At 34.3% G+C, this 25381-nt stretch overlaps 1 protein-coding gene across 2 annotated transcripts in view; it reads left to right on the forward strand.

The window, feature by feature from the left end:
* Nucleotides 1-25381, forward strand: part of LOC105490374 (DnaJ heat shock protein family (Hsp40) member C13) — a 128360-nt gene that overhangs the window by 29859 nt on the left and 73120 nt on the right. For both annotated transcript variants that reach the window (XR_011619689.1, XM_011755900.3), the window contains exons 3-21: nt 169-244; nt 1012-1161; nt 1576-1617; nt 4322-4522; nt 6964-7170; nt 7265-7360; nt 7744-7835; nt 9894-10060; nt 10163-10242; nt 10322-10491; nt 10926-11025; nt 13906-14013; nt 14806-14961; nt 16190-16246; nt 17415-17536; nt 19745-19820; nt 20055-20150; nt 21248-21391; nt 24484-24566. Coding sequence is in view for 1 of the 2 variants with exons in the window: in XM_011755900.3 (XP_011754202.2) it covers nt 169-244; nt 1012-1161; nt 1576-1617; nt 4322-4522; nt 6964-7170; nt 7265-7360; nt 7744-7835; nt 9894-10060; nt 10163-10242; nt 10322-10491; nt 10926-11025; nt 13906-14013; nt 14806-14961; nt 16190-16246; nt 17415-17536; nt 19745-19820; nt 20055-20150; nt 21248-21391; nt 24484-24566 (2223 nt within the window). In the remaining variant the exon portion in view is untranslated. The remainder of the gene's footprint in view (nt 1-168; nt 245-1011; nt 1162-1575; nt 1618-4321; nt 4523-6963; nt 7171-7264; nt 7361-7743; nt 7836-9893; nt 10061-10162; nt 10243-10321; nt 10492-10925; nt 11026-13905; nt 14014-14805; nt 14962-16189; nt 16247-17414; nt 17537-19744; nt 19821-20054; nt 20151-21247; nt 21392-24483; nt 24567-25381) is intronic.

The following is a 25381-nucleotide window of genomic DNA, read 5'->3' on the forward strand; positions in this document are numbered from 1 at the left end:
TAGAACATTTAAAAAGGTGAGAATATATAACTAAGCTATATTTAGTCACCGTTAATCAACTAATACATTTCTGTGTATTTATTGAAGTGTTTGTTTTGTGTTATATATTTTCTTATAAAATATCTTTTTGTTTAACACTAAATTTAAGCACTTGTTTTCCTTTTGTAGGTATAAGCGTGTCTTTTCAGTTGGAACTCATGCGATTACTACATATAATCCCAATACCTTAGAAGTAACAAATCAGGTAATCCTGTTAGAAGCTGTTAGGTGTTTGTATGAACTCCCTTTGAATTTTAAAAGCCAGGCTGTGACCCATTACCCGCCCTTAAATCAGTACTTTAAGATAGAAATGTCAAATCTGAAAGAGATTGATGTGCTTATGTAATACTCTGATTTGGGGATCAAAAATAATAAAGAGGAGGGGGAGAATACGCTTATTTCTAGGCTCTCAAGGGTATAACTTGAAGTTACTATTAGTTGTGGCCACCTCCTTTATGTACGATTAGTAGTTTAGTTCTCTATAATTTTTAAAGGCTTATACTTTTTACTGTAATAAAAACATATGTAAGTCATGAGTCCAGTTGGTATAAAATACTTGTCATGGAAGTAGCATTATGTGTGTATAAAGGCAAGAGTAACCTGAACATTTATAAGTAAACATATTCAAAGTTATTCTGGCCTATTTTAATTCCAAATTAGGCATGTTTCACAAACTTATTAACAAATTTATAAGTAATCATAAAATTTCACCTCCCAGTTCTTGTCACTTTTTAATTTTAATTTCTTTGGATTAATGTTATCATTAAAATAAGAATGCATATTGAATTTTTCTGACTAAAAACCTTTAAAAGAATTTCTTTACAGAATTACTATAAGACACAACTTCTAGACCTCTATTTTGTAAAATTTTGCTGATTTAATCAGTGATTATGAAATTAAAGTGACAAAAGTAAGCATTACATTTTACTGTGTTATAGTAGCACCACTCAAAATAACTTTTTTTTTTTTTAGTGGCCTTATGGAGATATTTGCAGCATCAGCCCTGTTGGAAAAGGACAAGGAACAGAGTTCAACCTCACATTTCGTAAAGGCAGTGGAAAAAAGTCAGAAACTTTAAAATTTTCTACAGAGCACAGAACAGAACTTCTTACAGAAGCATTAGTAAGAAGATTCCATGTTCATAAATGAAATTTCTTTCTTCTCTTTTTAAAATGAAGTAGTTACATATAAGTAGAGAAATTAATGTTCTCTATACCCACTATGATTACTTTTTCTTACTGACCTTTAACTTGACACTGTGGAATGTTCACTTTAACAGGCTGGAAATCTTTTATATTTGAGAGTTTCTTATTAGTTTTTTTTAATTGCATATGCAAGAGAAAGCATTGTATGTTTATCTTGTTCTTCAATAAGGTTTCATACTCTTTTTATTGAATATTCTTAAACTATAACTTGAATAACAGTTTTTAGTGTCCAGGTTACCAAGTCAGGATTTTACTTGCTTTGAGTAGAAGGGACTGAGCCAAGTCTTCCTTACCAGTCTGTTATAAACTGTGGTTATGTTTTCTCTTTCAGAGATTTAGAACCGATTTTTCAGAGGGAAAAATCACAGGAAGGGTAAATATTTAACATTTATTATGTATTTTTATTTGTTCAAATGTTGCCCTTTATTGTAAAAATCATTTCATAATCTGTTCCATTTGTAGCAAAGCTAAAGGGAAAAAACGGAAACAAAATTTTAATGTCTCCTGTTACCATATGATACATGATGTAGTTTAATAGGAAACTCAAATATGAACAGTTAGATTTAAGAATGTTGATGCTGGTAGATGGGGAAAAAAAATCAGGCAAAAAAACCTTTGGAGCATTAAAAGCAACACTATAAGCATTCAGGTAGTCCTTATTCAGTATTCCAAACAATAATACTAGAGAGCATCACACTGCTGATAGTGCTTGTTGGAACATGCATTCGTCGTTTCGTGTAGGAGTTTCTTATTTCAGAAGTGTTCAAGTTTTAAGATTTGAGCATATTGAAACTGTCTTCTTTCATGTTCTTGGACTGGATCTGGCCTGTACTGAAGCTTGGCATGGTGCACTGACAGCTTTGGAGGAAACTGGTAGCATATCAGAGTCATCTTAACTTTCCCAGGCCTTTTCCAGTAATGTAACAGCAGCATTTAAACTAAATCAGAGACTTCTGGGAAAGAGGAATAGGCGTGTATGCTTTTACACTCTCTTGAAATATTAACTTTCTTCCCATTAGCAGGTATTACTTTTATAATGGGGAAAAATAATGCTTAAATTTATAGCACTGTTCAGAACCCTAGCTTTTGGCAAAAGGCAGGAACTGAATTCTAATATGCAGGCAGCACCATTCTCCTGTCCATCTTAGGCCCTCATCCTTTCTATGAATACTCTGCTGCTTGTTTTAGCATCCTAGAAACCTCATTAATTTCAACTCTAGCAATTGACTGGTTGCTCAGCAGCCTTTTAAAATAGTTCAGTGGCAACCGGCGAGCTGCTTATTTCTTGTTCCTGATGAGCCGTGGTCAAATTTTTATAAATCATAACTTGGTGTGCTTATTTTAATATTCTATGTTGGCAGGTGACATACTTCATCTGTTTGGGAAACAACTGCTTTCAAAAGCATACTTAGAGTTTTTATATAAGCTGTCTTTTGTACCAGTTAACTTCCGCCACTTAATACTTTTCAAAATCTTGTGGTAGAAACAGTACCTCTAGAAGATAGCCCAAAGGATAGTTTACCTAATTTTACATCAGGAGTAAGGGGCTCAAAGTGACACCTATATCATCCTAAAAACAAATTTAGATTCCACCCCAAATGCTGTGCTGGCTAAACGGCACTCTTCTTGCCTAAGTTGAATTTGGCTCTAAGACCTCCATTTGCCCTAGATATACTTCTAAATCAGGGTTTCTCAAAGTCCTTCTTGGTTGGTCCGTGCAATCCTGAGATATAATGATGTTTCTATCAGCACATCTCATTAATGGCAGCTGTTTATGAGCTGGGAGGAATGGAGAATATTCTATATAGTGGTCTCGAGGCATGTACACAAGTGTAGTTTGGAAAACTTCACAATTTTTGTGCCCTACCTTCTTCTTCCATTCCTGCAGGAGAGGTGTGGCATTGATTGATCTTTTAGTTCAGAATCAAGGTTCTATATTCTTGGGTTAATGCAGGCCCCTTGTCTGTCTGCACAATTACTTTTATGGAACTGTGTGTGTGTGATGCATAGATCAGTAATGTTGAGGAGACTTGATGTCCTATGAAGGTCATTGCTGACTTCAGTGTTGGGATATTAGTGGAGGTATTCATTACTTTGTGCCTCTCTCTCTTTTCTGAAAACCTAGAAGATAATTTGTTATTTCAGTATTAGAAATAGTTGTACCGTAGAGCAGCCAATTGATTTTTATGTTAAAAATGGTAAATGACCATGTATCTCACTTCATATTGATGGGGAGAAAACTTTGTGGTGTGTTGGTGGGGGAGAGGATACTCATTTCACATCTGAAACTTTGTTATCCTTATTTTCTCTTTGCTTCAATTTTCTTTTATTTTAAATTTATTTTCTTCTTTCATATCGCATCATTTTGCTTAGCAGCCTTGATTAAACCTTTTTTCTTTTTAAAGACTATAACTGGATAGTAAATGGATATTGACTATTCTGATAATTTCTGACACTCAGCTACTTTAATTTGTGAAAGAATATTATCTAAATGGAATTTTACTTGCTATTATGATCTAAAATCTTGAAAATAACTTTCCAATTGTGTGGTTAGAAAAGCCTAAGGTCAAATGTAGGCCTCAGCTTTTTTTTTTTTTGGTATGTGGAAATAAAATATACATTAATATACTGAGCTGATTCAGGTTGTTTAAATTGAATATTACAACTTCCCTGAAATGTGACTTAGCTCTTTTCAGTATTGAACTTGGATTAAAAGAATTCATCAAAGAAAGTGGATCTTTTTTCCAATAAAACTCTTTCAGAATACATTTCTATGTAGGATTTCCTTTTTTCTTTTTATAAATTCACATAGAGTGGCTTAAAATAGCTTCACAAAATATTGTAGTCCAAAACCTTTGCTAATTAAAAAGGAATGTACTGTCTTCAATTAGTGCAAACATTCTTAAACACCTCCAAATGGCTAACATTAATCATATTTTTAACAATTTGGATAGTAGTTCTAAATATTTATGATGATGATTAGATTTTTGGTTGTTTCAATAGTGACTGATACATTAAATTTTATTTTATATAGTTTTATTTTACAAACCTAAAAGTAATACTGTTCCTGTCTCTAGAGATACAACTGCTATAAGCATCACTGGAGTGACTCAAGAAAACCCGTAATTTTGGAAGTAACTCCTGGAGGCTTTGACCAAATTAATCCAGCAACCAACAGAGTACTCTGTTCCTATGACTATAGAAATATTGAAGGATTTGTAGATCTCTCAGATTATCAAGGAGGATTTTGTATACTTTATGGAGGATTTAGTAGATTGGTAAGTACTTTTTTAAAAAAAGAAAAAAACCCTTTAAAAGGGTCATGACCATTTGAAGGAAAGCAAAGCTTTTTATACTTCATTTAGAAATTTCACGTGAGTCCTCTGGGAAGAAGTATAAGAGTGCAGGTTTTGGTATCAAAGATACCTGAGCTTGAATCCCAATTTGCTGCTTTCCAAAAGGAGGAGGGTGAGGATCTGGTGAGATATGTAAAATGCTTTACACACAATGAATGGCTTAGTACTGTAAACAGTAACTACAGTTGTTGTTTTCATTGGTATTACTGTCTTACCAAAAAGTTTCTAAGCTTTCTTTGAAAAAGTAATTTAAGCCTTGCAGGGTAGCTCACACCTATAATCCCAGACTTAGGGAGGTAGAGGTAGGAGGATAGCTTGAGCTCGGGAGTTTGAGACCTCCCTGGGCAACATAGCGAGATCTTGTTCTGCACAAAAAGGAAAAAAAAATTGAAAAAGTAATTTAAAATCGCTTACTTTTTGAGAGTCATTCATCCTTTGCCTAGCTGTTTATAATCTGAAATCTGAGTATTCGTTGAAACTTAATTTGGGATTCATTACATGTTTTTGTTCTGAAATTCAGAACTATATATAAGTAAATTATGGGGTGTAACAGAAGCTACTTAAGATGCTGAGACCCTATTAATCAGTAATAGAAGCTGAAGTATAGATAACTATTTTTTTTTTTAAAGATATATCCTGCCTTTCTATCTCAAAGATGTACAGTAGAGGAAGGTCTCCAAATGGAGAGACTCATTTGAACTTTATTGCAAAATTCCTTTCTCTTGAAAATTTAATTTTTGTTAGCTACCTTAGTGTTCTGGGAATGCTGCTTCAATATGTAGTGTTTTGTAGATAAAATATCCTTCTCTTGGTAGCAGAGCCAAAGTAAGCCTAGAACTTTTACATATATAAGAGTAGATGTTAGCAAAAGGGAAATAAACAATGATGGGCACTAGATAATCTGATGTACAAAATATAGTTGTGTTCTTCAGAGTTACAGGCCTTTTTCCATCTTAGATTTACTCTTTCCCCACTTGATGGGTACCATCCTAGTTTTCCTCATCTAGGAACACACAGGTAAACCTCCGTGTGTTACCTCTGAGGCTAGACCCAAAAGATGAAGGCCCTTCTCCTAGCCCAAAGCCTGCTGTCTTAGTACTATCCATAGACTGTCTTCCCTGGTCAGTGGTAATTTGGAATGCTTAACATCTTGTTGGTAAACATACCCGATTACAAGAATATGGCCTGTCAGGCCTTAATAGGATAACTGTCTCACAGTAATTCAACCAAGCCATAAAATGGAATAATAAGGTAAATATTAAGGATGGAGATTGTTTGATACTCTTCTTATTGCCAACATTTTATATTACTTGGTGGCAGCAAGAAGTTTTGATTTGAATTAATCCACTTTCTCACTGTAAGACACTAGCTAAAATGAATCAATTCACTATAAATATGGTACTATACCAGATTTATTCAACAAACCTTGAATACCTTTTGCATCTATGGTGACTATAAAAAGTTGCTAGGAATAAGATCAGGTTCTTAAACACGATGTGATCCAGCGTTTCTCAGCAGGGGAGCTATTGACATTCTGAGCAGGACAATTCTTTCTTGTGTGGGACACCTACTCTGCCCTTTACAGGACATTTAGCATTTCTGGCCTCTAGGCACCAAATGCAAGTTTAGGTTGAGCATACCAAATCTGGAAGTTCAAAATGTTCCAAAATCTGAAACATTCTGAGTGCCAACATGATGCTTAAAGGAAATGCTTATTGGGGCATTTCAGATTTGGGATTTTCAGATTTGAGATGCTCAACCGGTAAGTGCAATGAAGATATTCCAAACGCTGAAAAACTCTGAAGTCTGAAATACTTCTGATCCCAAGCATTTCAAATGACAGATACTCATCCTGTAGCCTGTTTCCTTATCTTTGTAAATAGAGCCCAGAAAGTTGGTCTGTAACATTAGTAGGCCAATGACTTGTAAACATTTAAACATTCTTCAGCATCATCTTGCAAAGAAGCCCACTATGTAAAACAGATTAAATCAGAGCTGCCTTGTTTGAAACTGAGAGTCCTGCCCACACAGTACCCATCACCCCCAGTGGCTTGACTGGGGTTCCTTGGAGGCCCTTCTTGGAAGAACCAGCGTGCTGTTTTGCGTAAGGTGATGAGAACCAGAACCTGAGAAATTTTGAGATAATTGCCATTCAATGAGTTGCTTGCCAGGCTCTGTATCCCAGACTTTATTATTTTAACTTAGTAATAGTCTTTTCATTGAAACAACTGTTTATTTGCTTCTAAGACCTACCTCTTTTTTGTCTAGAATTTCTACTTTAATACCTTTCCTATGAGTTGATTAGCTATAGACACATTTCAGTTGTTTCAACTCTGACTTTTTAACTTTCTAAATTTGTGCAGCATTTATTTGCATCAGAACAAAGAGAAGAGATTATTAAAAGTGCAATAGACCATGCTGGTAACTACATAGGTATTTCATTGCGGATCAGGAAAGAGCCTTTAGAATTTGAGCAATATTTGAATCTTCGCTTTGGAAAATACAGCACTGATGAATCCATCACATCTTTAGCAGAGTTTGTAGTCCAAAAAATATCACCTAGACATTCGGTAAGACCCATATGTTAAAAATGAAAATTTATTCATCTGATTTTGACATTTTTAAAAATAACTTTTTAATATGTCTCAATTTTATTTTTTGAAGGAGCCTGTAAAAAGAGTTCTAGCACTTACAGAAACATGTTTAGTAGAACGTGATCCAGCAACCTATAATATTGCAACATTGAAGCCTTTAGGAGAAGTAAGTTTCAGCATTGTTAGCTTAAATGAGATTTCTTTCTATTGATAAATTAGGATATTTTTCTTTGTATTTTAATGTTTACTCATGGCTAAAGCATATGAAATGGACAGAATTTGTATTTAACTCTTAACATATTTATATTAATTGATCATAGAACAATGATTATTACAAAAGTTATTTTCCAAGTATATATAAAGAATGGAACTTGTTACTCAATAACTGAAAATTTGAATGAGACTTTTAAGCAGTTTTAAACTCTTACATTGTAAACAAGTCACATCTTAAAATACTGACTTTTGTAAGCTAAGCGATGCATTTCATAATGAAATACTCTAAAACCATAAACATTTTTTTGTTGAAGCTATTTTTTGTTTTTTCATTAGGTATTTGCATTGGTCTGTGACTCAGAAAATCCACAACTTTTTACCATTGAGTTTATAAAAGGGCAAGTACGGAAATATTCTTCAACAGAAAGGTATCTTTTTTTTTAATTTAAGTTTTTGAAATCCTAGTATGTGCAAGGCACAGTGCTTGGTCAACAAGGAAAATCAAAGATTTGTAGTCTAGAAATTTAAAATTGTTCAACTTGGGAAAAGACATTTTCTTGCATATTTAAAATGACCATCCCATTTTCGAATTACTTTTTTTTTTTTTTTTGAGACAGAGTCTCACTCTGTCACTCAGGCTGGAGTGCTATGGCATGATCTTGGCTCACTGCAACCTCCGCCTCCCGGGTTCAAGCGATTCTCCTGCCTCAGCCTCACTAGTAGCTGGGATTACAGGCATGCACCACCATGCACACCTAATTTTTTTCTTTTTTTCTTTTTTTTTGTATTTTTAGTAGAGATAGGGTTTCTCCATCTTGGCCAGGCTGGTCTCGAACTCCTGACCTCAAGTGATCCGCCTGCCTTGGCCTCCCAAAGTGCTGGGATTATAGGCATGAGCCACCACACCTGGCCTGTATAGTGTTTTTATAGTATTTCCAGTAGTATATGACCGGTAGCGGTTTCTTGCCTTACAGAGCTTTCAATCTAAGGTCAACAAGACTGGAATGTTAAGCAATGGTTATGTTTTTTCCTGTCCTGAATTCAAGGAAAAAGAACATCTTAAAAAAAGTACAGATGTTCTAATCAGAGGAAGGATCTTAACGCTCTGTTTATCAGATGCTTTATGTACATTATCTTGCTTAGTCCTGACAGTAACCATAGGAAGAAGGTCCTCTTATTCCCAATAATACTTACATGCAGAAAGTACAGCAAATTCTTTGTGACTTGAGGTTAGGAAAAGATTTATCAGATGTAATACCAAAAACACAATCCAGAAAAGAAGAAAAGGTTGTTAATTAGACTTCATTAAAGTTTAGAACTTAGACACCATTTAGAAAAAGACAGATCATAGGGAGAAAATCTTCGCAAAGCATATAGCTAATAAAGGACTTCTATCCAGAATATGTAAAGAACTCTTACAACTCAATACTGAAAAACCAAGCGACCCAATAGTAAATGGGCAAAAGATTCAAATAGATACCTCACTGGAGAAATATGAATGGTAAATACATGAAAAGATCATGAATCTTTAGGAAACAAAAATGCAAACTACTACATATTCACTAAAATGACTAACATCAAAAAGACTGCCAGTGCCAGGTATTGGTGAGGATATGGAGAAAAGAACTCTCATACATTGCTGGTAAGAAGGCAAAATGATAAAACCAGTTTGAAAAACAGTTTGATAATTTCTTAAAAGATTAAACACATACTTATATGGCCCAGCAGTTCCACTTTTAGGTATCTATCCAAGAGAGATGAAAAGATGCCTACAGAAAGACTTGCACATGAATGTTCATAATATCATTACTCATTATAGCCAAAAGCAGAAGCAATCCATGTCTAAATCAGCCAGTGAATGAACAGACAAAATGTTGTCTGTTCATACAATGGAATACTACTCAGCAGTAAAAAAGGACTGAACTAATACATGCAACAACTTGAGTGAATCCTAAAAGCCTATGTATGATAAGTAAAATAAGACACCTATGACTACATATTCTATAATTCTGTTTTTATGAAGTTTCTTTAAAAAGCAAAACTATAGAGATAGATGGGTGGTTTCCTGGGGCTGGGGAGTGTTCTTTTGCAAATGGGCATGAGGAAATTTTCTGGAGTGATGAAAATATATCAAAAGTGGATGATGGTGATTATACAGTTGTATAAATGTATTAAAAATTATCAAACTGTACATTTTAATTGGATGACTTGTGATTTGTAAGTTAGAACTGAGTAAAGCTGTTAAAAATAAAGGGAGAGAAAGAGACGTTGAAGTTAGTGTTTAAGTAACTTGTGCAGTGTCATGTAGCAGCACAGTGAAGAGCTAGTATTAGAGCTCTTCCTTAGCCCCACTCTTTGTGTTTCCCATTGTAACTGTAGTGTGTCCCTGAGCAGGTTACCTGCTAAAGGGCCTGTGCTTCATGCTAAATCAGAATTCCCCTTAATCATCAATGCTAAAACCTTTTTTTACTTTTATTCTTACTTAGAGATTCCTTATTAGCAAGTTTGCTGGATGGAGTAAGAGCCTCTGGTAATAGAGATGTTTGTGTAAAAATGACACCAACCCATAAAGGTCAGCGATGGGGGTTACTCAGCATGCCTGTTGATGAGGAAGTAGAGAGCCTTCACCTCAGGTTCTTAGCTACGCCTCCAAGTAAGTATTGATTTAAATGTAATTACATTTCCACCCATCTACTTAATAATTTAAGAATTAGGGATTCGTATCTTCTTTTTGAACCTCTTAATCTCTTTACAGATGGCAACTTTGCAGATGCTGTATTCAGGTTCAATGCTAATATTTCATACAGTGGAGTCTTGCATGCAGTAACACAAGATGTAAGATAAGTTTTATAATTGTTCATTGTTATTGACTTTTGGTATGGAAACTTTTTTGAAATACTCTTTCTTCACCTAGGGTCTCTTCTCAGAAAACAAAGAAAAACTGATCAATAATGCCATAACAGCATTGTTGTCCCAAGAAGGGGATGTCGTTGCTTCAAATGCGGAACTTGAGAGTCAGTTTCAGGCCGTGAGGAGGCTTGTGGCATCCAAAGCTGGTTTCCTAGCTTTCACTCAGCTTCCAAAGTAAGTTGTCTTCTGAAACTTAATTTCTCTTAGAGAGTTTGAACTACTCAAAATGGCAAATAAAGAACGATTCACTTCCTTTTCCTTGACTAAACCAGATACCTTTTATAGGGTGATATGGTACTTTATTCATGAGAAATGAAAAAGGAAGGTGAGGGGAGGAGAAGCGGAATATTGGTCCCATACTCACCAGTAATATTCCTGACTCTTGAATTTGAATGGGAAATTACATGCCTTTTAGTTTTAGTTAACCCTAAAAAATATTTTCCCTCTCGAAGAAAAAACTATTATGAAGACTGATAAATTTCAGAGGTGGAATTTAAAATACGTCGTTGTTCCAGTAATACAATGGAAAGTTAATATGACGTATTTCAATAATATAACATTAAAATGTTTTGGTATTGCTATTATATGCTTGGTTTTTGTTCCAAAAGGTTTCGCGAGCGTCTCGGGGTGAAGGTAGTAAAAGCACTCAAAAGGAGCAACAATGGAGTCATCCATGCAGCAGTTGATATGCTTTGTGCCCTTATGTGTGTAAGTCATAGTTTTCTTAAGGAAACTGGTTTTTCTTAAGTTGACTGGTGGTTTTGATTTCCACAATCCCAGATTTTCATTGTACCAATCAGTTCTTGTTTCTATGTTTTTTAAATTGTTCTCATAGTTATTCAAATAAACCTTTGTTTAGCATATTCTATATACCAGGCAATGTTCTGTGTGCCAGAAATTCAAAGATCTATAAGACAGAAATTCTTTTCTTCCTTCACTTTGTTGACAGTTTGGTAAAGTAGGCATATCTGTACAAGGTAAGGTAGTAGGGGCCATAGGATCTTGAAAAGCAGCACTTTTTGTTTGGTGATGAGGGGAAATGAAAGATTCTCACCCACTCTTTCTGGAAGATGTTACATTTGATCTGAATCTTGAAGGACAGGCAGGAATTTTCTAGCTCTGGAAAGGCCTTCCTGGGTGGGGAATAGCATGTACAAAGGCATGTTTGGAAAGCAACAAATAATTAAATATGGTTGGGTTATGAGGTATGGGTGGGGGGGTAATTAGGTAATTAGGAGTTGCGGCTAGAGATGTATGCAGACAGTAATAAAAAACCTTCTGTATCAGGAGGGAGGAGCTAGATTTGCATCCTTTTGTAAGGATTTTTTAGCAAGAGAGCAGTAACGTGATCAGGTTTGAGTTTTTAAAAACCCACACTGGTAGTATGTGGAGAATAGAAGTAAAATTAGAGGCAGGTTGACCAAATTGTCATGTAAGAAATGAGTTGCTGAGCTAGGGTAGTCACAGGGGCTAAAGAAGAGGTACATCTGAAAGCTGTTGCGCAGTAAAGATCTAACTCAGTGGCAGCTTGTACAGAGGGAGAAACAATTGTTTAGTATAGTTTTGAAGTTTCTCATTATCTCAGTTTTGTGTGTAGTACCTGGGACTTTTCCTTATATAAAGTGTTTTAGGCAAGCTTAGTGGCACATAAACATAAGTAAACACTTCTATAAAACCTTGCATCCCCAAAAGTGAATTAATTATATTTACTGTTCCAAACAAGTAGTGAGATAACTAGAACTTAAAATAACAATGATTTGGAGAGTTGCTTTATTATAACAAAAGATGTTCCTATCACCCAGGAAATTCTAAGGGTAAAGAGCTTTGTGTCAGGCTCCCCTATCATTCAGGAAATTGCAAAGGCCTTAGGAGCTCTGTGTCAGGAACCAGGGTAAAAGACTCTTGCAACAAAAGATTCTGCTAGTACCCCTGTCTGCAAGGGTTTTAGGTGCTGTATGTCAGGAGCCAAGGAAAGAGACCTATATATATATTAATATGCCATATATTCCCTCTGCTCAGAATTCTTTCCCTGCTCATCATTCATTAAGAGCTCAAGTCAGCTTTTAAATGAAGCTTACCAAATATGCACACCTACTATGTACCCACAACAATTAAAAAATTTAAAAATAAATGGAGCTTTCCTATTCCTGAAGGTGGTAGTGGTTTATCCCTCCCTGAAGTGAAATTACCCTCATGAATATAACACTTATCTTTCTTAGCAATTTCTTCTTTGGATTATTGCTATTTCTAAACATGGTATATTTTTTTCAATCTGTCAGCTTCCTGAGGATAATATTCTTGTTTAATTTTTATTTTTATCTTTAACGGGCCTTGTCAAGCTGTTTAATAAACAATAATTATTTTTTTCTGTGTTTCAGGTACTATTCTATGAATTTCACATATATTATTCAGTCTTCCAATGAACTTTAGAAGTTACTACTATTATATCTATTTTACAGAGAAGGACTTAAGGCCCAAGTAACTTGTTCAAGGTCATGTAGCTAGTAAGTGGTAGAGGAGGCTTCAAGCCCACTTTCTGGCTCCAAAGTTTATACAATTAACCATAACAACGTACAGTATTTGCTAAATGAGCAGAAACAAAAAGGAAGGAAATTCTGACACGTGTTGCAACATGGATGAATCTTGAGAACATGATGCTAGTGAAAGAAGTCAGTCACAGAAGGATAAATACTGTATGATTTTATTTATATGAGGTCAAATTCACAGACAGAAAGTAGAATGGTGGTTGCCAGGGGCTAGGGGAAGGCAGAATGGGGAATTGTTGCTTAATGATTACAGAGTTTCAGTCTGGGAAAATGAAAAAAGTTCTAGCGATGGGTAGTGGTGATAGTTGCCCAAAGATGTGAATGCTTAATGCCACTGAACAGTGTAATTTAAAATGGTTAAGATGGTAACTTTTGTTATATGTAGTTTACCACAATAAAAAAAAAAAGTAAACGGTGCTATGAAACATTGAGCCCTCATTACATATTAGGTGTTGGCTGTGTATCTTACATGAATTATCTCATCTAAGCATTATAGTAATCTTATATAAATACTATCACTCCTACTTTACAGCTGAGGAAAATGCAACTCAGAGTTATGTAAAGTAACTTACGTTGCCTAATGTCTCCCAGTTATTGTCAGTAGTAAAATTAGGATTGGAACTGTACTCCTAACCATCATGCTGGAATGTTTCAATAGTCAAAAGAAAATCACCCTTGAGACAAGTATTTGTTGTTTAGTACATGCTTTTAAATGCTAAGTTTTATTTCAAATTTTAGTTTTAAAATTCTGGCTGGGCAAATGTTGTTTACCTTTTAATAAGATCTGTGACCTTTGAGAGAGTACCTTGTGTATATGTTGAGTTAATTGTTGGGCAAATTATCTGTGAAGTCTGATCAAAATCATGGTAAATCATCACTTCTGCCTGCTTATCATGAGTTTCCTTTTTGTCTTACACTTTAAAGGCAATGGTTTTTAATTCTTTCAGTGTGTAATTTGAATACTCTTTATAAATGACTTTTGTGTGATGCTAGCACGTGGGACTGCTTATGAATTACCACTTTTTTTTTTTTTCATCAACAGCCCATGCATGATGACTATGACTTAAGACAAGAACAGTTGAACAAAGCTTCTCTTCTCTCATCAAAGAAGTTTCTGGAAAACTTACTGGAGAAATTTAATTCCCATGTGGTAAGTTATAATTAAATTTGTCTTCATGGTAGGTCTCATGCCGTTATTGAAAGATAATCTAGAAGTGCAACATGGATGATTTTGTTTTTTTATTATAGCCCCCAGCTTTGGTCAGTATTGGTCACAGTTCAGCTTGGTCACTGATAATAAAATATTTTGTCTTAGGACTGTATCCATTAATCTGGGAAGGATACATGTCAAAGCCTTTAGATTTTCACAGTGATACTCCAATTTTTGTTTTTTCTTTCTTTAAAAATGTCATTATTAAATAAACTGCTCTAAGAAAATTAAGGCAAATCTTTGTTCATCAGTTCCTGATAATTTTGGAGATGGGCATTCTATGGCATCTTGAAGGAACATGAGCAGATTGCCAGAGTTTTTTAAATATTAAGGCAAATCTTTGTTCATCAGTTCCTGATAATTTTGGAGATGGGCATTCTATAGCATCTTGAAGGAACATGAGCAGATTGCCAGAGTTTTTTAAATATTGGCAAAGATTTCTTTTTTGCAAATAAACATTAACCTTTGTTATACACATTTGAGAAGTCTTGGTTATACTCTTGAAATTTGACTGAATTTTAATTGATCCTTTTGAGGTATGATGGATAATGGATTCACTGTGTGAGCAAAGCAAGTACTAAAGAGTCATCCAACTTTGAACCTCATGTTGAGAAATTAAAGTCAATGTTTATGTCTGACATATAGAATAACAGAAAGGAACACATTATTGTTACAATGTAACTGAAGCTCCCCATCTTCAAGTCTTTAAGAGAATCTGTTGCTTTGTTTCAGGATCATGGGACTGGTGCCCTAGTTATTAGTTCACTCTTGGACTTCCTTACCTTTGCCCTCTGTGCTCCATATAGTGAGACAACTGAAGGGCAGCAGTTTGATATGCTCTTAGAGATGGTAGCATCCAATGGAAGAACCCTTTTTAAACTTTTTCAGGTGAGAGCTTATAGTTTTCTTATCAGATAGCAGTGAATTTAAGGGAACCACTTTTAGGATCACTGTTTCTAAGATAACATTTGCATACTTCTACAGCAGAGATGTCCAGTCTTTTGGCTTCCCTGGGCCATGTTGGAAGAAGAAGAATTGTCTTGGGCCACACATAAAATACACTAACACTAACAGTACCTGATGACCTAAAAGAAAAAACAATCACAAAAATGTTTTAAGAAAGCTTAAGAATTTGTGTTGGGCTACATCAAAGCCATCCTGGGTTGGCTTTGAATAAATATAAATATCTATGTAGGCTGCAGGTTGGACAAGCTTGATCTATAATATAGACAAATGTACCTAGTACATTATCGTATTGGTACATTTTGAGCATACAGATTTCTTGGTGTTTCATGTAGAGTGCTGTTGATGGGTGTTGACTGCTGTTTTGACACTCTGCCCATTTTCTATATCTTGCTTTTTTATTTTTTGAGGCAAAGGTCTTGTTCCGTTGCCCAGACTGGAGTATGGTGATGCAGTCACAGCTCACTGCAGCTTCAGCCTCCCAGACTCAAGTGATCTTCCCACCTCAATTGCTGAGCAGCTGGGACCACAGGCACATGCTACCACACCCGGCTAATTTATTTATTTGTTTGTTTTGTAGAGACGGGGTCTCCCTTTGTTGCCCAGGCTGTTCTCATACCCCTGAACTTAAGCAATTCTCCTGCCTTAGCCTCCCAAAGTGCTGGGGTTACAAACATGACCCACCGCACCTGGCCTCCATTTTAGTAGTGAAAAACTCATTTTTCTGTGGTAGGCCCAAAGTTCCCTTTTCTTTACAAATTCCCAAATAATAAAATGAGCTTTAGCAGGGCTCTTCATAAACACTGGAAAACGTTTGTTATTTTATACAGTACTATAGTACTTACTAGGTACATGTATGTATATATGATATTTATGGTTTTTTTTATTTTAGTATCATTCAAATAATTATTCAAATAAATGTTGGCTGTTTCCTACTAACATAAATTTTTTGTTTATGTGTCTGTATCTCTGAGGCTATATTGTGAAAATACCTAAAATATTTAACCAAACTGACTTTGAGATATATCCTTTACTAATTTTATGGCTTATACCTTGTGTAAAAATGTATATCCTTCTTTAAGAGTAACAGCTAAATGTGTTGGAATAAAATTCTTCTTTATTTTTTGTTACTTTTTTTCCCCTCACTTTAAAGCATCCTTCCATGGCAATAATAAAAGGAGCTGGGTTGGTTATGAAGGCAATAATAGAGGTGAGAGAACAGTTTTGAAATTTTAACCTTACTTGAATGTTGATAGGCTGTTTTAATTGAAGTTGACAATATTGCCTTTCAGTCTTTTTGGGAAATAAACATTTCTCTGAATAAGAAAAGTAATTTTAAATCTTTATTTAGAAATTAGTTTTAAGCTTGTTACAGAAACAATCCTCAGTAATAAAAGTTTTAATTTCATAGTAAGTGAAGTTGTAGAGCAGATAAATCTGTTACTGCATTATTTGTTCATTTTATTTAAAGTAATTAAAAGTTATTATTCTATCTGTTGCTCTTTTTTGGAAGGATAATGTTGACAGTGTTGAAATCTTGAGATTGAATAGAACTCTATTGATGGAGTTAGTTCATAGCAAAATGATATCAAATAAGGCAACAAAAAAGTTCTTGCTAAAGCATATTTGTAATTGAGCTCTAGAGATTGGGACATGATCTTGTCGAAGATACTGCTTCTTTAAGATAGTTGCTTTGTTTCTATATTTTTTAAAAGATAAGGTGGCTATGAATGTCTGTTGCATACTTTGATGTTTACAATGATATCAGTCTAAATGGCTTTTGGATTCTTATATTCTTTTGTTGTCATAGAAGCAATTTGAATACAATTTAAGAATTCTACTTTTACCAAAAAATTCATCTACTGTGCATAAGTATAGCACACAATCACAGAATTAGTATGCCCTTAAGTAGCTGTAATTATATATAGGCATTGAACTGGATGGAACATCAAAGTTTATTTGCATTTTTAGTGTGTATATACAACCAAAGGCTAATTTTCTCCCTTTAGCTAATGGGTTCTTTGCTCAGTATTAGCTTCCAAAGTACCCAAATTTAACAGAACTTGCGATAGCCAAGCCTCTCCTTTTTGTTGGCAGCTACACACGCAAGGAATGAACCTAGTTTTAATATTAAGTTTAGCAAAGCATAGTTTATGAGGTAAAGTTGTCTGGAAACATGTCTACCTTATTCCAAAGGTTTAAAAATTACCTGTGCTACTACTCATCTATGTTATTTTTGGGTGAGTAGAAGATGCATTTTAAACTTTTATTACATACTGAATGGTTTTTTCATTTAAAGATGTAAAATAAGTTTTTTAAAGTTTGGATAGTTTGTCCTGGATTGCCGCCTTAGGGATCATCTTACCCTTTTTCCAAAGGAAGGTGATAAAGAAATTGCTACAAAAATGCAGGAGCTTGCCCTAAGTGAAGGTGCCTTACCTCGACACTTGCATACAGCGATGTTTACAATAAGCTCAGATCAAAGGATGCTTACAAATAGGTAGGTGATTTAATTCAATTTGCTATAAATTAACTTCCTTCCTGTCTATAGATAATTGATTCAGATATTACATAAAACTAAATGTGTTTGTATTACACAAATATTACATTTTCTTTTGATCCACCTAGTTCTTTTCCTTTCCTTACAGAAGGATTTTACCCAAACAATCACGGTCCCTGCCTGTGGATAACTTGGGGGGAAACACTGTTTACTTTTTTCCCCCCAGTAACCTATTATCAGGCTCTGACACCACAGTCATGGGACTAGTATGGAAAAGAGTACTTACAAGCTTATGGAACTAGAACCACATGCTCAGGCCTTTTCTCCTTACATTCCTGTGACCATCTTGCATGCACATGACACCATGTGAAAACCTCACATAGTTGCTTTTTAAATATCTTTGGTCAAATACTCTACTTTAAAAACAAACCACAGAAAACCTTACATATCCAGCCTAAGCTAGACTTAACCTAAATCTCTTTTAATTAAATGATTCCCTTTTTCCTAATAGTCATTCAAATATAAACACATAAATGTATTCATTTATTCCACACTACATGAATTCCAGCCCTTTTAACCCTCTTTGTGATTTCTAACATGTGACCCTTTTGGCTGTCTTAAGCATACCATACTATGATTCATATTAGTAAAAACAATGAGTATCATAAATATTTTTAATTATATTTTTTGACCTTTTAAATAATAGCATAAGTTGCTGAGTTAAATGTTTAGTTTGTTACAATACTGTACATTTTCTTTGTCACCTATGTGTAGTTATTATACGTCATGGTATGCTGCCTTGCCAGTGATTTTTTTTTTTTTTTTTACTATTTATACTATTAGAAGAAACTACCTCCCTCACTTGTGTTAACAACAAAAGTAGTCTTAGAGGATAAAGATAAGAAGGATGTTTTCCTAGTATTGTCTTATTAGCAGTGCTAGACACCATCTTTCATTAAAAGTAGAGACTGTTGATAGCCTATTCCGTTAACCCGCCCCCCATGTTAAATGCTTGCTTGTTGTGTTCCTCTTTAGTATAGTTAATCAGTTAAATTCCCCTACTGTGATCAATTAGTGTATTAGGGAAGCATTTTAATTAGGAGAAAATTCCAAAAGGTTAGTAATATTTGAATTAGACTGTTAAAGATCTGTCAATGTATAATAGAAATATCACTCTATTTGCATTGCTTTATCTTTTACAAATTGCTATTATAAAGTATTATCTCTTTTGTCCCTAACTAAAGCCTTTTTAGGAGTCACTGACATAACTTACCAAATACCAGTGAAGGAAATTACAAGTTTAATTACTTTAGTATGTTAGCTTTCAAACTGGCACAGGAATAAACAGTTTTAGTAGCGTTCACTTTCTGGTGACAAAGTATATTTTGGGTTTTGCAGTTAAATTTTGTTCTTCAGTAATATAACATATAAAACATATGTTTGTAGGTGGTTATTTGGTTATTTCCCTCATAGGTTTCATGACCATTCTTATAGCTATGGTAATCGAATTCCCACCAAAGCACAGAAGGGTCACTGGTGAGTAAAATAGGGTTTCCACTTATGAGGAGCTTTCAGTTTAAGGAGACAGATGTTGACATGGGGATTAAAATTAGTAAATGACTAAACCATAGATTGAACTTGGATCTCAGATTTTTACTTTGAATTAAAATATACTCTTAGAGCTTTTAAGTGAGATGAGTTGAATAATTTGCTATAAGTGGTTTAGGTCTTTGCCCAGACTCTAGAAGTGAAAATAATTTTCTCTCTGACCTTGCCAAAACAGTTATATTAGAACATAGTTGTTGACTTCTTGCTTGTTCAGAATTCCAAAAAATGCCAGGATGCCATTGTCACTGTATTAGTAGGACTTGTTATGCAAATTATTTGTGTCATCAACTCTAATTGTTTTTATTGTTTTTTTCTTCCTTTAAATGGGATAAAAACTACTTTTTTCATGTTCAGGTTTATTGAAAATGAGCGTATTTATTAGGAAAACATTTTATTTTTTAGAAAATTCCAAAATATTAGTAACATTTGAATTATAACTCGCCACATTAGATTTTTTAGTAACTATTTTTAACATCAGAATGATTTTTTTTTTACTGTAGCCATATTTTTTATAATTATGTGATATTTTGTTCTTAAAAATTCCTTTCTGTTCTAGCTGAGATAAAGCAGCAAACCTTTCTCAACGTCTGCTTTTTTCAGACAGCTAAGTAGACATTTAGTGGGACTCTGGACAGCTGATAATGCAACTGCAACAAACTTGTTGAAACGCATTTTGGTAAGTCAGTTGAGAAATTAGGTTTATATACTGTCTAATAAAATTTAATCGAACAAGTTATCTGTATTGTTAAAAGGGGATGGTTTGTTTTTGATTGAAAAGGTATTTATCATAGGAGTTACCCTAAAGTTTTACCCTCAATAGCTAAGCCATAGCATTAATTGATTTGGGTTGTTAAGGATAAATTTTCTTTTTCACATTGTTTTGAAAGTGGATTTTGTGCTTTGTTTTTAGCCGCCAGGCTTGCTGGCATACTTGGACAGCTCAGATCTCGTACCTGAGAAGGATGCTGATCGGATGCATGTTAGAGACAATGTGAAAATAGCAATGGTAAGTATGATTGTTCCAAGTGTGTCTTTTTTAGGAGTAAGGGTACTGTTATATATATATATGTCTTTTTTGAAACACCCTAAAAATTTTAGAAACAAAGAATTCATTACATTGAATAGTAATACTTAACTATTGATATCTTTCTTGAGGTAAAATTTACATCCTGTAATATCCATCTTTTTTTTTTTTTTTTTTTTTTTTTTGAGACGGAGTCTTGCTCTGTCGCCCAGGCTGGAGTGCAGTGGCTGGATCTCAGCTCACTGCAAGCTCCGCCTCCCGGGTTCACGCCATTCTCCTGCCTCAGCCTCCCGAGTAGCTGGGACTACAAGCGCCCGCCACCTCACTCGGCTAGTTTTTTTGTATTTTTTAGTAGAGACGGGGTTTCACCGTGTTAGCCAGGATGGTCTCGATCTCCTGACCTCGTGATCCACCTGTCTCGGCCTCCCAGAGTGCTGGGATTACAGGCTTGAGCCACCACGCCTGGCCTGTAATATTCATCTTTTTAAAGTATACAATTAAATAATTTGTGGTATATTTCCAGAGTTATGCAACTATCACCACAAATTAATGTTATGAATAGTGGTCATTTTATTCTATGTTTTGTTTCTCTAATTCAACCTATTGGTACGTTCTGGAGTACCAATAAGTGTCTAAATGTACTTTGCACATATGAGATTGATAAATGTTGTCGGTAAAAGGGGCCAACCATGAAAAAAGTTATAGGTAGGGTTTTTTCCCTACAAGATTTGTGTTACTTATAAGGGTTGGGCCATCCATGGAAAAATTAAACATCTTTATGATATGCTACTATAATAATTTCTTATATGTATTCTTTTTCTGTCATCCTTCTCTGTCTGCACCCAGCTCCCACTTGCATCTTGCCACCCCTCGTAAAAGAATCATCTTGAAACCTAAGTAGAAAAGTTAAAGTTTTTTGGATAAAAAGTATAATTTGTAGAAGTTTTCAGTTTGTTTCTTCGCTGAACCATAACATCCAGCATTTACCTTATAAGATAGATAGAATGACACAGCTTTACGTAGAGTTTTAAAATAAATTTGCAAACAGGCATGTAATGGATTTCAACATTATTTTACAGGATCAGTATGGAAAATTTAGTAAAGTTCCAGAGTGGCAAAGGCTAGCTGGAAAAGCTGCTAAAGAAGTTGAAAAATTTGCCAAAGAAAAAGTGGATCTTGTGTTGATGCACTGGAGGGATAGGATGGGCATTGCTCAAAAAGAGGTAAAAGTATAATTTGCTTCCAAATTCCTAGCACTTCTGTGTGTCCTAGTCTACTTCAGTTCCGCTGTTCACAGAGATGGTATTGATATATTTCTTGCTGAATGCCTGAAGCTTAAAAATGAATGGTACCTAATTTCTAATTCATACCGTTATGTACATTTTCCTTAATTCATAGTTTTATGAGTTGATGATTAGGTTTTTATTTCCCTTCTTCTCTGCACTTTGTTTTATACCTATGAAAATAAAGGTGCTCTTCCTGTTAGCCTTTTTATTCAGAACTAGCCAGACAAGTGTTTTGGAGATAAGATTCACATTTTAAATTAAATGTATTGTGTATACTTAAATTTTGTAGTAATTTTTTCTCACATGAAAGTTAGATCTAAAACAGTTTTAGTCTCATTCTTCAGCATGCATTATGTTCTGCAGAACCTGACTCAGTAATACATTCTTCTATCTATAATGGGTTTTGCAGTGGCTAAGTATGAATTAAGATGTCCTGTAGAAGCAGTCTTGATCTCTGTTTTTGTTGATCACACGTACATTCTTCCTCTTTAACCTTCTCCTTATTTATGGTAGCTATTGCCTTATTCAAGGAAAATAACTTTAATATCTAAAACAAGTGGGTTTCTTATGGATTGCCAGAATACATAAGCATAGCAGAACAAATATAGTCTTATGTATCTATCTGAAATTGGGATCAATGTTCAATTCTTTAGAGCTCCAGAATAATAGATTACTGCTAATTTATATAAGTGATACATTCAATATAAAGAATCATTAGACGGGCTTTCAGGTGGCTATGTAGTATAGTAAAGAGAATACTGAACTTTGAATTGGTTAACCTCTGAGCCTAGTTTCATTACTTGTGAATCCAAGTTATGGGTTTTTAGAACCTTACTTTCCTCTTTCATAAATCGGAATAACAATACCTCCCTTCTCTATCTTATAGGGTTTCTTTGATATACAAGCAAGATAATAGTAAAGGCACTATATACATATCTGGTCAGGATAATACTGGTATAGCATTTGAACAGTTGAAAAATCTACAGATATGAATGATTTTCACAGTTATTAAAAATTGCAAGCTCCTGGCTTCAGGTAGTTAAATTGATTTCTAAAATAACAGTTGTTTCAAGCTGTTAAATATAGTTATCATACTGCAGATAAGTTTTTGGCATCAGACTTCATATGTAACATTTATCCAGCATAAGCATGAACACAAAGCTGTCTTAGCTGAAACTATGACAATAATCTGCTATTTTAAAACAATTTAGAGGGAAAAGAATATTTTTAATATAAAAAATGTTTTACTGGTTTGTTGGTATCATTTCCATGGGGTATTATTAAAGTTTTGAGCAAATAATGATGCCAGATAAATGCTGGTCAAGAAGATCTTTTGGTTAGCATCAACGGCTTATCTCCTTTCTGTGTGGGTCCTATTTTTAACATTAATTTCTTTAGGGAACAGCAAATAATCTTTGTGACTTTTGTCGATAGAAACACTAACATCAAAGTTTGGAATGATCTTATGCTGTAGTTAGAGTCTGAAAACTAATCATTGTCAAGATTAACTGGCAATTCTTGAAATAATCTGCATTTCTTATATAATCAGTGTTTATGAAGTCAGTTCCATTTGCAGCTGATGCTCTGTGCTATTAGTAGTAACCTTTGGCTAATGTGTAAGATTGCTTTTTCTTTGTTATTTTCAGTTTAGGGATTTGTTTAGCTAGTTAGAACTGTTAGCCTGAGTCTCCAATTCAGTCACTTAGTTTAGGGAGAGCTTTTTGCCCTTGTTCTGTATAGTATTTACATTTTTATTACTTTGGACTGCCAGTCTTTTGTCCTGGAGGGGAGGAGGGATTGAAGAAAGTACTTCTTAATTAGAAAGTTTAAGAAAAGGTTTGTCATTAAACCAAATTTTGAATTATTTATATACTTTATTCAAACCACTTTGCATTAGCTTTCATGATAGTGCACAGAATTAAAATTTGTAGGAAACGTTTTCTTATATAACTTACAGGGTTTATATTTCAAACAATATTTTTTAAAATTTATTTTACCTTTTTTTTCTATATCAGCTAGTCTGGGGTTTTTTTGCACTTTAATGAAATTACAGACTTCCATGTTTTAATCTATACCACTTTCTACTTTTTGTTTCTATCACAATGAGGATTAGAGTTTTCATGTCTGATATATACATAGGTTTCATTTGGAACAGAGATTCTTAACCTCTGGTCCATATATAGACTTTAAGAATTCCTTGAAATCTTCTCTTCCGGTTGCAACCTGAAGTATGTGCCTATCTCTGAAACAGGGGCCATAGCTCTCTTTGAATTCTCAGAGGGTTTATGACTGCCTAAAATTTGAGTCACAGGCTTAGAGAAGCACGTGCACCTATTTTAGTCTTAAAGTGAAGATAATTTTATATTGATGTGTAATATAATTTAGCAGATCTAGGCTCATTCTGTTTTTATTTTTAATTTTTTTTCCTTTTTACAACTAAATTCAGGACAAAAACAATATGGTGAGTGTAAGTTCCTGCTACATGTGTGAAATGCATTAAGCTGCCTGGCATGTGGAGTCATCTTTGATAATTCTTTGTTTAATAAATTCAAGTCTTCACATGTGTTTGAATGTAGACACATTTCTTCTCCATTAGCTATTTCAATTTGTACTTGCTCCTCTTGGCTTTGGTAGCACTTTAACAACCTGTAATCTTTTGCGTTTATTGTTGTCCCAAGACTTTTGTGTTAACTGCATGTAAATGTTTGAAACAAGTCACTGTTTTTGACTATTATAAATTTTATTAATCACTGTAAACTTTAACAAAATTTGGTGTTGAAACAGCTTTAGACTACATGGAAAATACTTGAGTAACACTATGGAAATATATGTTGTCAAATTATATGTGATATAATTTAATATCCTACATTTATATTCATGTTTTATAGATTTTATTTATTCCGTTAATTTTTGTTTCTGTCAAAATTTGATGAAAGAAATGTTTCTCATTACTTATAAATTGATGATCTTCTGACTAAGCCTATTTGGTAGCCCCAGATTGAGCACTATGAAGTTTTTTTCTATTCCAGAATATAAATCAGAAGCCAGTAGTTCTTCGAAAGAGAAGACAAAGAATAAAAATAGAAGCAAATTGGGATCTCTTCTATTATAGGTAAACTTTAGGTCTCTTTCCCAGTAAAGATTAAATTTAGTATTACCATGAGAGCATCATGACACGTTTTTCTTCCCTGAAACTATTGCTTTATGCCACAGGTATTTTTATGCCATCAAGTTCAGGAACTATAACTGTTAAGATTGGGGTGACTAGAGATGCTCCTAAAATTAAAGCTTTTCATAGAGTGATAGTCTGAGGAACTAAAATTACATGACTTTATTAAGGCTTAGTGATGATTACTTTAAAATACTTTATTGTGGGCTTAGAAATAATTGCATAATTCCTAGTTGGAAATGGAGTCTTAAAAGAGGCAGATGATAATAACATAAGACTTGTGAGAAATGAGTGTCCAAATTGGCTGATAGAAGGGCCTTCCCTCCTTTCAAATGTGGTAACCTCTTCCCATCCACTAATCTCACCCTCACCCTGCACCCCCTTCCCGGACACACACACACACACACATATAGGACAGGGAAACAATCATTTTGGGGAGTTTGCAAAGCTTCTTTTAGATAACTTACAGTACTCACTCTAGAAACTGACATATCAATTATACCTCGGCCAGTAAAGAAAAATATGTCCTTTGAAAACTCCCCCACACTACTTTTAAAGTATACAGTATGTATGTAGTATATCCTTAAGTATATGCCTTGGATTTCTCTCTCAGTTGTGTTGCGCCCCATAGAACTTCCTTGGAACTCTGAAATGAGACTTTCTAGGCGGATTGCAGACTTGAAAGTAAGCATATGTGAAGCCCGTTCATCCCCAGTTAGACTTGTTCCCAAATATTTTACAATAGTTACTCCAAGCAT

This window comes from Macaca nemestrina, chromosome 2 (assembly GCF_043159975.1).
Source record: "Macaca nemestrina isolate mMacNem1 chromosome 2, mMacNem.hap1, whole genome shotgun sequence".
Taxonomy (NCBI): domain Eukaryota; kingdom Metazoa; phylum Chordata; class Mammalia; order Primates; family Cercopithecidae; genus Macaca; species Macaca nemestrina.